Genomic DNA, 12823 nt, shown 5'->3' on the forward strand with positions numbered 1-12823 from the left:
AAAAAAAAAAAAAAAGAGAGAGAGAGAGAGATCACCACAACAAATTCAGTACAGAAGCAGTTATGAGACTCCAGCCAAATATTAAGACTTGTAAAACTATAAACAAGTACAATCCTGTAACTGAATTTTCTTTTTTAAGACTATAAAGGGGTCTTGATATCAAAACGTTTGAGAATCACTGAACCACACTACACACAGTTACTCTGCATATCAGCATCTTTGTTTTAGTCAAACAAGAGATACTAATGTTGGGCTGGGGATTTGGTGCAGTGGTTCCGCCACCTGCTTTGCAAGCGCAAGGGCCCGAGTTCGATCTCCATTACCAAAAAAGAAGAAAGAAATGCTAGAGTCTAAGTAGCACTAATGGTAATTTTTAATTGGTGTTTCATACCATGAATCTTAGGATTTCTGATCACTGTCACTGATGAAAAGGAAGGAAAAAGCCATACAGAATGACATTGTGCTTTTACTTTCCCAGCATGTCCGTGTGCCTGACAGAAGGTCCGTGCCAGCCGGCCTGACTTTACAGTCTGTTAGTCCCCAGAGCCTCCAAGGCAAAACGGTGAGTGTGGAATCACTGGTTATCGTATTGTTTGGCGAGTGTCTGACATGGCTTTTAGGTTTGAATTGTTAGAGACGTCTCCCAAAGAAAAACTATTGCTTCTTTGTGGAAGAGATTTCACATTGGAAGAATTTGGAATCATGTTGCCCTTTTAGTGTCTTAGTAGTTACCTTTCCCTGAATGTCTAAATAAAAGATTTTAATTTCAAAATTTATTGTACAACTTAACTGGGTTTCTTTGACTTATAATCACTGTATGCTTAAAACAGATATTAGACTAATGATATTATTGGGGAAAACCCAGCAAACAACTATTTGTAAGTCAAACTACAGAGACACTAACAATTTTGTCTTGTGAATGTTTATATGAGTTAAATACTATAGAACCAAAATGAACTGACTTACATATTTATACAGAGAAAGCAAAGCTGTAAAATCCTGGCTAAAAGAAAATATTTGCCATTTACCATTTTATTGCAGTATTATATTCAATTGGGATGAAATTTTAATAGCAGGACACTGCTGTTCTTTAAGTCAAAAAGAAAAGATGACTTCAGAATTTCAGTTCATATTGAAAGCATTCTTTCATCAAGGGAACTGATTTTACTATTGACAGACTGAATTTTTTGTGAAGGCAAGATTTTAGCAACATATACTTGCTCATTATTTAAAATTATCTTCCTGCAGTAATCAAAACAAATTCATCTAGTTTTATAAACATGGTTTTGTTTCACCTTTTACATGCTTAGATATTAAGGAAATTGTTCCTGGCTCTAAGCTACTTGCAATTTTATATTAAAGACAACGAATATTGTTTGATTAAATTTTAAGTTTGTAATTTATAAGCATTGAGCTGTTGGACATAAAGTAAGTGTTCAATGTCATATGATGTTTTTTTCTCTTCTGACCTTGCTCCCTCTAGTGGATATTTAGGACTCGGTTTATTTACCACCTACTTTTTCTGTAGTCAGACATGAATCTCTTTATTTGGCCTCAAAATTTAAATGCATAACAAACTTACTGGCATCTTTCATCCTTTTGGGAGTTGCTTTATTCTTAGCTCCATATGTAATGAACCAGAGTTGCAGGATTTCTTCCTTGGGTATTTCTATCATCCATAGCGCTGGGTCTTAGCGAGTCTGAATCCCGGTCCTGACCCCTGCCCTGCAAGCCCCCTGGAGTGGAGCGGAGGGTTTGGCAGCCTTGAGACAAGGCTGCCCGGAGTGAGGTGGCAGGACAGGACAATGTTGGCTCTCAGCAAGAGGGCTTTCTTTTCCCATTTATGGAGATTCTTTGGGTCTCACACACACACTAAACATGTTTTGAACATTTCATATAAGAGACAATTTGTCATCTTACCTCTATAGACAGCAAGTATGGTGTAAGGAATCCAATAGTAGCTGTATTTTATTTTTACGGACACTTCCTGTCTGAAGGCAGTAATTTTTAATATGACTTCTGGTAACAGTAAAAATGGTTTATAGACTTATATAGAAAATAAAGAGCAGTAGCAACAGAGCAGAAGAATGCTGGATGTAAGCATAGCAAACCAATCTCAGGAGCAGTTTTGGGCCTGGAATTTTGAGGAGTAGATTGCAGCTCGACAATCAGATTTCAATCACAACAGAGCTCAGAAAAGCATTGAGTAATACTTTATGGGCTGTAAGACTGTCGGTGTGCATACTTTACTGCATTTCTGACAAGGAGAAATATATCAGATTAGCCTGTTAAGGAATTTTATCCACTGTTGAAAATTTTTTCTCCTTAGAGACCATAAGAATCAGTCAGGAATCAAAAAGCTCTCTGCCTTTTCCAGAATGTGCAAGGAAGGGTTATGCGCCCCTAGAAACTCTTTTTTTTTTTTTTCCTTACAAAATAAAATTGCCATTTTGCTCATAAAAAGGCTGTGAATGCATTGGCGGTGAAATTGCAAAACATAACTGGAAAGTAACTGATAGTCCCTGGTACTGGGTTTTATAATGTGAAAATATTCCAGTTGTACATGAATCTTAATTCTTACTTGCCTTCTGTTCTCTAAAATAGTGTGTTGGACATGCAGGTGTTCTATTGCTGGAAAAGTCTTAGGTATAATTTTTTAAGCACCTTGAAAAAATACCTGTTAAGATCTTAATAACTTATATGTGTAAACTTTTGTAATACTATTATGCTTTTTTATACTTAACATTTGAATAATCTTTCATGAGTTCTGAGAAAATGCCTTGCTTTGCTGTTGTTTTGTGTAAAGTAACACTGTTCCTTCTGTTTCTCTAGATATCTATGCATTTATGTAGGACCTATCATCATAGTGTCTAGGCACTGTGTTTGATGTCAACCATAAGAGGAAACTTGCCAAGAAATCTTGGTTTAATATCTGTCACTTAAGACAACAATTAATCTGTTTTCCACTGTTTGGATTCTTAAATTGTACTCCTTCAGCCAGAGGAGCTTACGCTGCTGCTAATAAAGCTGAGACGGCAGCAAGCTGAACTGAGTAGTATCCGGGAGCATACGTTAGCACAGCTCATGCAGATCAAACTTGAGGCCCACAGCCCGAAGGTCAGCTATGAAGACTTCTGTCTGTGTCGTCCGCCATTACCACTCATTAATCAGTGTGATCAGTGCTGTAAACCATCTTTGCAGTGACAACATTGTGACCTCCTATTGACCCTTTGCGAATTCAACTTATATATTACAGGAAAATGCACATAGGGTGCATTTCTTCAAAACCTTCCACTCAGTCCACCGACATTTGGTCTTGAATGAGGAAATCCACACGGGATTTCAAAATAGTGTTAATACTGTGACTTCCACATCTGTTAGGGCAGATACTGCAAAGCCCTACAGTTTGCAGTAAAGTAATGTTGAAAAGTCATTCGTAATGCTGCCTTTTGAATGGCAGAGATTAATTTTAAGATAAATCTTGTTTTTGATGAAAAATGAACAAATACAAACCTTTCTCAAAGGGTGTAATAGCCGCTGGTCATATGAGAAACATTACTGAGAGAAGGACTGTCTCACAGAACAGAGTAGCATGGAAAGCTCCTAACGTTCAGTCTGCTAAAGTCAGTTGAAGAACTTTTCTGCTTAGCGGTTCCATCTACCTGTCTACTTAATTTCTTACAAAACTAAGTATAATTTCATAACACTTTTTTTGTCATCCGCACCATTGACAAGGGAGCATGTGTGTGAAAGTTAGTTACTGTGTACTGTGATATAATACATTGTAGTAAGCTACTGTTTTTCTTATTTCAAAATTGACCTTTTTATGAATTCTGCATCCTGTTTCTCTGTCCTTTTTCCTTGATTGGTGCCTACTAGAATGAAATGCTTTCCCATCATCTTCAAAGGAACACCATATATTTGGATCACCAGGTGGGAGTCGTAGAATTTTCTCGCTCTAATATCTAAAGAACTTGCGTGCAGCATAGCTTTTCAGTCTACTTAGATATTTTAGTCTCTTTATTTAGTAGCGTAACTGCTACAAGAGGCAGAATAAGAAACCCCAGGCAAGAGGGCTCAGGAATAGCACAACAAACGGGACAGGACAGACATGGAGGGCAGGGGGATAGAAATGCAGAGGGTCTCCGTTCTGTTTCCTCCTCCTTACCCAAGGAAATGCCTGCTCCTTGAGGCTGTGTCAGAGAGGGCGACTTGGCCCAGAAGCAGGCAGGAGAGAGGAATGTGCTGTGTGTCCCCGGGGTGAGCACAGCCTGGACATGTCTCGGGCTGCCTGTCCTTGTGCCCTGCTGCTCGGGGTGTTCCCACACGAAGGTGGCAGTGGACAAGCACTGGCTTAGTGTATGGGAACTCACTGGTAATATTTAATGAAACTCCTTGTTACTAAACGTAATTTCTTCTCTTACATGCTTTTTTTTTTTTTTGGTACCAGGGATCAAACTCGGGTCCTTGCGCTTGCGAGGCAGGCAGCAGAACCACTGAGCTAAATCCCCGGCCCTTACATTCCTTTTTTATATAAGTTAAACTAAAACTTATTCTAGCTTGTTCTTAAATGCCCAGCCTTGAATATTTTATCAAATAAAGGGGTCCCATAGCAATGGAAAATGCTATAAAACAAACACCTGTTTATATTTGCCTTTTTTGAAGCAAAACAGTAATGCACAGCTTTATAAATTAGCTCTATTTAAAGAGTGGTTTTGCACTAGGATAACCCTTGAAAGGTGTTAAATCAGCCAGATGTGGTTGCAAAAGAGAGTAATCCCAACTACTCAGGAGGCTGATGCAGGAGGATTGCAAGTTCAAGGCTAGCCTGGGCAACTTAATGCTACCCTATCTGCAAAAAAAGTAAAAATGGCTGGGAATGTAGCTCAGCATTCCCTGTACTCAATTAACTGTACTTGAAAAGAAGAGGGGAGAGTAAATAATTTAAATTTTTTTTTAATTCTCTTAATTTGCATTAAAATGTTTTCATCGTGATTTTGCCCATTGGACTGCTTTAGACATCAACATTTCATATGTCCTAGGATGAATACTATTGAAATTCAGCCGTTATATCATATTTACTTTGTACCGGGGATCAAACTTGGGTCCTTGCGCTGGTGAGGCAGGCCCTGGAACCACTGAGCTAAATCCCCAGCCGTATAATATTTACTTTGAAAGTAGTCCAATAAAGACAAGTTATGTAATTAACAGAAAAATTAACAGGAAGTTTAAAATTCCTTTGTATTTAAAGCTAGAGGTAAAGGTATTCTACTGAAAAAAAAGTAGAGTATTGCAGAAATTGCATTTAAAAAATCAATATAGATGCAAACCTGAAGCTACCTAGACATCTGGAAATAATGGGCGAGTTTGCTGTGATGTGTAACTGACTTGGGTGAAGTGAGCAGTGCCGCTGCCCAGAGACCACCGGGTACAGGCGGCCGGGCGCGTGTCAGGGAGCAGCGCCCTTGCTGAGGCCGCCTCCTCGCCCTCCTCCGGCTGAGGCCGAGGCCGGCTGCCCATTTCCTGCCGACCTACTCCCTCTGGGTTCCTGCTCAGGGCGCTCCTGCGGAGGTAGTCGGCTGAACCTTTGCTGTTGTACTGCGCTGGGCTGCAGAGTCCCACAGTCGCTGTTCTGTTCTCTCCGTCTGCTGGGCTTTCCAGTAATTCACCCTTTTGTTATATTAGATCCCGAAGCAGCCACATTATTTCAGTTTTCAAATTTTCCAATAATGAGAAGGGTTACAAAATTAGTTGGTTTGCATGATATTTCGCATTGAAGTAAGACTGCTCCTGGGAGCAAAAACTGGGCCACTTTTAGATAATTAGATAGTATAATATGTGAAAACATGGTAGAGATTTTGCCCAAAAACTCAGATATGTCTAACTGTGTATAAGCACAAAGTTACCTAAAGAAACTACCTTTTTAAATATATTTGTTTATTTATTTTTTGTTTTCAGTCCTGAGGATTGACCCCAGGGCCTTCCCACTTGACTAATTTGTGATCCTCCTGCCTCAGCCTCCCAGAGTACTGGGATTACAGGCATGAAAAAAGAATCTCTTTTTACATAGATTTTCTTTAAGTGTTTATGGCTCCTGATAGTTGCAATTAATAGAAATGAAATTACTTTTGAACTTATATTTTATACCAGTAGTCATGGTTAAGTTATATAAAAATAATTCATGATAATTTTGACATTTTAATGGAATATTTGATCAAGCTCAGACATTTCCAGCTTTTAGTCTTGTTACTGCCAACAATCTATTTTAGATTACCAGGTCTGTTGTTTTTTTAGGTATTATTGGTTGCCTGGATTTATGAATTGAATCATCAGTTTTATATAACCACAAATTGTAAAGTGGATTCTAAAATCTAAAAAAGGAAAAGGCTCTGGTCACATTTTATACATGTCATACCAAGTGCGCATGCACTGCTGAATTCTTAATTGCAGCAGTTACTCTCGGTGCCCCAATAAGTCAGAGTAATCTAAGACGGTACAATGCACCTTTCCCTCTTCCCCATGCCAGATACCATAGCCATCCCAAAAAAGACTTCATTGATTTATATTCTGTTACTCCCTATCCCTGGTAGGAGAAGCAGAACCAAAGGGTAGTCTCTGAGTTGCTCCAGAGGTAATTTCACTTACAATAAATAAAGGATGAAAATGCCATGTCAGGAATTGTTATTGTTGCATATTAAACACTCAGTCCCTATAGCCTGAGCAGTGTAGTTGGTTTCTTGATATCAGCACCTGTGAAGACAAGTCTTGTATTGAAGTGGTTTAAAAATAATAGCTCTACTAGTTATATGGTAGAATTTGTTCTAACAGACTCAGCGAACTGTTCAAAAGCTACTTTTTTAAGGCTAGCCCAGATTTATTTGTCACTTTTGTGAATTTTTAAAATAGCAGAACCCCGCCCAGCATGGTGACGCACACCTGTGATCCCAGCACTCGGGAGGCTGAGGCAGGAGAATCGTGCTGTGCGTTCGAGACCAGCCTGGGCTACATAGTGAGTTCCAGGGTAGTCTCAACTACATAGTGAGACCCTATCTCAAAAAAACAAAACAAAAAGTAAATAAAATAAAATAACAGAACCCCAAGTAGACCCCTGTGACTCTCCAGTAACCTTACCTATGTATTTTATGTACCTCATTCAGGTTCTGTGTATAAAATAAATTCAAACATAGTATGTCAGTGACTTTTCTCTCATTCCTCTGACTTTCACGAAATATCAGAAAATTTTGGTTATGGATAATTAAAGCTTTCCAGTTCATCCTAAAATATATCTGCTGAGTGGATTTAATGTTTACTAGCTTTTCCCTCTGCCTAACAAAATGTACCTGCCAGGAAGTTGCAGGTTTTCAGATGCCTCTTGCCCTGAAGAGTGAAGGGTCCTGTTGCTGTCCTTTGACAATGCCATCTTGCTGGTGTTCATTTTATGAAGGAAAGGGAAAAATCTTGAAAAACTTCCTTCTTGGAACAGGGCAAGTTGAATGTCGGTTAAGAACTCTGGCCCTGCTGAGCAAGCGTTTCAAGATTAGGAACTGTAGAAGGTTCCAGAAAGCCAAATGTAAGGCATTTGTTGGAAACTGGAATAACAGGTTTCCATAGGCACTTACTGTAGCCAGACCATCTGATGGTATTCAGTTGTAAGGCACAGAAAGGACATAAATTATTTTGGTTCCTGTATCCTCTTGGTTAAGAGTTTTTTAATAGCACCCCTGGTGGTTAGAGTCCCAGACCAAGCCATAAAAGGCTGTTTGAAGACCAAAGCCTAGCCACATTGAGGAAAATCTCTCTCACACCAAAAAAAAATTGTGTTCAGAGTTTGTTAAGAGCTTTTGTAGTTTCTTCAGCAGGACCTCGATTCTGACATTTTTAAGGTCTCCCCCAGTTCCTAGCTCTTGGCTTCTGTAGCCTGGTCCTCCTTAGGAACAACTGGGTTAAACACAGGAATGAAATTGGGGTTTTGGACACTAGATTGGGTGCTGCAGAGAGGAGCTAGACAGTCCTAAATGGGTGAAGATCTGGAGCTTTTTTTGGTTGGTCATGAAAGGAGTATAATTGAAATGAAGTGGTGGTGCACACATGTAATCCCAGCCCTCAAGAGGCTGAGGTGAGAGAATTGCTGTGAGTTCAAAACCAGCCTGAACCACATAACACCATGTCTCAAAAAAAAAAAAAAAAAAAAAAAAAGTTAGGACAGCCTCCTGTCCGTGTAGCTGTTTTTCTCTTCCCTGTGCTCTTCCTTCCATTTCTCTGCTGCTTTCATCTCTTTTCCTTCTCGGTTTCCTTGTTAGTGGTCAGAGAGCGGTTATGAGGAAATTTAAATGATGTCCTTTTTCTTTTTCCCTAAAAGCTCTCCACTAGCTTTCCAGAGAGGCAGCCATAGCAGAAGGCGCAGTGAGTGCTAGGAACTGTGAGCCCCAAGTAGGGAGAGAAGCAGAGGATGGTCGGGGGACTCTGAGCAGTGCCTCTGGTAAGCGTGCTGCCCCCTAGTGGGTAGACCACGCACACCCGCTCTGGCTCCCCCCAAATTAGGATTCGCTGTAGAGTACGGCTTCAGTAACCAGCCTTTGACACCAGAGGGCTACCCACCAGCTGTCATGGAAACAGCACGCTTTCCTGACACAGCAGTTTGCCGACAGTAGTACAATTAAAACAACTCAGTTCAAGCATACCTATGTGTTCTCTGTTGCAAGAAACTACAGTTTTTATGAGTCAATAGCTAAATAATTTTGTCATATTTTAACAGTCCATTTTTTAAACAGGCTACTCATGATTTTGGAGAGAGTAAGGAAGTCATTTTTACTTAATGCTCATTCCTAAATCATCTTGAATAAGAACTTTCTAATTTGCAAATATTTTGTAGTAGTATTTAAGTGTTAACGATGCAGTTCTTTGTGCAAACAGCAATATTGTATGAACTGTATACTAAAAGTTCTGGTGACTCCTGAATGAAGTCGGCTATTCTGTCGTGGGTCGCTGGGAACTTTCCTCATTAGTATGCTTTCTATATCCTTTCAAGAAACAACAGTGGAAAAACTCTACACAGGCAGGCACTCTGGCCACTTTTAAGCATAATCATGCCAAGGCAAATGCAAAAAAGAAACTATTAACTGGTCAGATGTAATTGGTACTGAAACTATTCAGGTTTTGTTCTTTGTGTCCCTGAAAGGCAGCTTCCGTGTGAGGGAAGAAGGGCTAACAGGATGAGTGAAAAGTTTCTTGATGACACTCATTGTTCCTGTTAGTTCAGCGACTTCATTCTTTTGAGTTCTTAAGCAAGATCCATTTTCTCTAGCATTTCCAGGAGTCCTGGAGCTTCTCTTTCTAGGGATGATTGAGAACTAGAAGAGTCTTGTTTCTGAGGGATATAAAATAGACATTTGGAAAAAAACAAGCCAAGGATACTAAAAAATTGAAAGTGCCATTTAACAGTACCCCAAACAAGTTCCCTGGGACAGGATATCTGTATTTTTCATGCCTGACTAGTAAGAAAGATCTCGTACCTCTGTCCCTCACACCCATTACTCCATTTTATCTTTTTCTCTTTCTTTTCCTCACCATATTTGAACGGAGGCGAGTTTTGGGGCCACAGGAATGAGACCCAGTAAATTCTTGAACAGGCTATGACGTCATAGTGACAACTCTAAGAGCCCTAATGGACACAGGCTCGATTCCAGTTCACAGTGTAGAGTGTAATATGTAATAGTATTCTGTTTTCTTTAATTGGCCCATCCAGCACTTAATTACGTTGTTCTCCTGTTTCTCACCCATAATTAATCTGTCCCTTTTGCTAATTATTTTCAGCCACCACAACCGGAACTAGGGAAATTGCCTGTTTCTTGGTATTCTCTCAAATGAGAATTCTTCGGCTCCCCGTTATTAGTTGTCTGAGGGCCGCTGTTCATCTCTTCCCCACCCTGGGTTTCTCCCACCTAGCAGCCTGTGGCGTGTGTGTCCCGGAGGTGGGCTTGTCTGCGGGCCACTGACTGGGACGTGGAACGGGGGGAGGAGAGAGTGACCAGGAAGCCACTGCCATCGGTAACCAGGGTCTCCTCAGATGGAGGCTGAGGGGAGATGAGCGGAAACCCTGTCACTTTAACGCCTCGAATACCAGCTCCCAGTGGTAAAATGCTTCCTTTCCCCTAGGCCAAGTTTTCTCCAGCCAGTGACTCACTGTCCCTCCGTAGCTTGAAGCGCTCTCTGCTCACCTGTCTCTCTGTCCTCAGTGTGTGAGTCACTGTATGGCTCTCAAGGCCCCTCCGAGACCCCCTTTTGGGGGGGGCACCTCGCTTTCCCTTCATCCGGTCAGGTGAAGTGACTTGTCCCAAATCACAAAGCAGGGATAAAAACTTCGCATTTATGGATGAATTTTCTGTCTCTTTAAGTATTTTGACTCCCTTCACAACTGATGGTAGTTGTTCTGTCCTTCAAGTCTCGGGCTACTGAGGAATATTGGTTCCTGGCTATGACTATAAAAAAATATGAAAATAAAAACAAAATTTTCCCACCCATCCCGTAAAGTGTATAATACTTATACCATTCTACTTTATATTTACAAAAACAAGTATTTCTGATGTTCAGCTGCAATATATTCTGCTTCTATCTTAATTTACTTTTTTTTTTCCTAGAAACTTTTATTCTACAAAGATTTATGGAGTTTGGGGCAAGGTGGGATGTCCATACTTACAAAGTAGAATTCTTAAGGGATTTTCTAAGCTCAGGAGGGAAATAGGACTGTGCATAAATGCCAGAAACATTTACGGGATTGACCTAAGGCATCATTATGTAGTTAAAGAATAAGCCAATAAATCTTTGGCTTACTGGTAGGGTATTCAGCCACCTGCTGCCATTTCTTACTCTGTATGAGCACCTTTGCCATTGATAAAATTGAGATTTTTGTATCTACAAATTTTGATTTGAAGCCTGAATATACTTTAGATTTACCCTGGGCAAAAGCAGATACTTTTTGAATAATAAATATGTAAGCTTTTCACTTTGAGAATTTTTGTCCCTTAAGAGTGGTAGCGTAGTCTATCATTGAAATATTTGCAAGGAGAAAAATATGACCATTTCAAACATTCTGTCCCCATTGAAGCACTTTTTAAAATAGAAGTCTTGAGTTCACCTAATATTTCCTCCTACCCGTGGCTGCTATCACCTGGTAGTAGCATCAAATACACATTACCAGAAGTTAGAGGAACAAGGGCAGTTGGACAAGGAAAACAGATTAAACCACAGAAGTAGAAATCAGATCTGCAAAATGTATACAGTAGCACACCAGCTTTAATTATCTGGAAAAACATTAGCCCAGACCTTCAGAGTTTCCTTCAGGATATACCACGGGTATGTAATTTATCTTCCTGAAGAAAAGGGAAAATATATAGTCTCTATCCTTTAAAGCATCATTGATTCTTCTGAATGTAGAACAGCAGTAATTTTTTAAAAAATGTTTTACTTATAAGGAAAACACAGAGCATGGACCAGTTATTCAGATTACTTTAAAATTTCCAAAATAATCAGTGCTGTGACCGCCCCTTCAGTTATAAAGAGGCTTATTTACGTTCTTCTATGAGGGAAGTCACTTCAGATTTCTCTGCCTCCTGTTAAACAGAATGATTTCAATAGGGAGTCCAACGCTTAGGTCTGGGGCTCTTGGATTTGCAGATATGCTTCAGAGTGAGGGGCTCTACATTGTTATCTAAATGACCTGTTTCTAAAGACCCCGCATTCCCCAAGCCTCACCCTGGGCATGGCAAATTCTTCAGCTCTTTAGTTTTGTCACACATCCGAAAGGAACATTGATCTGGACACAGGAGGACATTCTTGAGAAACTGAGTCGTCAGTGGTTGGGGTGTGTTTTCTTTTTCCTATTGTTAAGGCAGATTCCCAACTTTCAAAAAATCTTTTCCTAAGAAGTCATTAAGGGAAAGTCTGTTTTCTAAATAGACAAGGGCAGCACAGAAATGGTCTTCTCATTAGTTAGCAGTAAAGGACAAAAGCTCGGTGGGGACACACAGACCTGCCCAGGCCACTCTCTCTTCCTGGAGAATAGGAGGAAGCTGGTAGCACCGAACTCCGACTGGGGTATAAGATGGAACTTGAGCAGATGTTTCCCCTTCTGGGAGCAAGGCCTGGGTCAGGAAAAGCATGCTTGTTTCAGTGGTAAAGCTCTCTCTAGGCTTGGTAGCCACTCTAGCCGCCTGTGGATGTTTGCCTTATTGTGGTTACATTCATAGAAAAGTAAAAGTCTGTTTTCCCAGTCACAGAGGCCCTATTTCAAGCACCGAGTAGGCCCTGGCTACTCTGTTAGAGTGCACAGGTACAGAACGTTCTGTTGGACAGGAGGCTCTGTTGGATAGTGCTGTTCTGGATTATTTGCTGTATAAACTTTGTAAAGAGCAGTTGAGGGCACTGGGGAGCAGCTCAGCGGAACGCTTGCCTGGCAGGCACAGGACCCTGGATTCAGAATGGAGCAACTTGGGACCATCGTGCTGAGCAAAATAAGTTAAATACTTTGTGAGTTCTCTATGAGAAACCCAAGGTATAATATAAAGAGCAAAATAAAAGACAGATGACAGGAAACAGGTCGGCCTTTTGCAGACGGGTGGGGGATTTGGGGTGGAGGGAGAAGAAAAAGGAACAGGGAGAAAATCAAGATGGGATACGTGTGTGTACCTACTCCTCACCATGAGTGTCTTCTTTATGTATTGAAAACATGTACTAATAAAAATTCTTGGGCCAGGGCTTTAGCTCAGTGGTTCCGACACCTGTCTCACAAGCTCAAGGACCCAAGTTTGATCCCCAGTACCAAAAA

The 12823-nt window shown here is 40.4% G+C and overlaps 1 protein-coding gene across 1 annotated transcript in view; it reads left to right on the forward strand.

The window, feature by feature from the left end:
* Positions 1-12823, forward strand: part of Plekha5 (pleckstrin homology domain containing A5) — a 211703-nt gene that overhangs the window by 156674 nt on the left and 42206 nt on the right. Inside the window, exons 10-12 of the mRNA XM_010616198.3 lie at positions 479-562; positions 2998-3117; positions 3880-3933. Of these exons, the coding sequence (XP_010614500.1) occupies positions 479-562; positions 2998-3117; positions 3880-3933 (258 nt within the window). The remainder of the gene's footprint in view (positions 1-478; positions 563-2997; positions 3118-3879; positions 3934-12823) is intronic.

This window comes from Fukomys damarensis, unplaced genomic scaffold (genome assembly GCF_012274545.1).
Source record: "Fukomys damarensis isolate Sample0158 unplaced genomic scaffold, DMR_v1.0_HiC HiC_scaffold_19, whole genome shotgun sequence".
NCBI classification, from domain to species: Eukaryota; Metazoa; Chordata; class Mammalia; order Rodentia; family Bathyergidae; genus Fukomys; species Fukomys damarensis.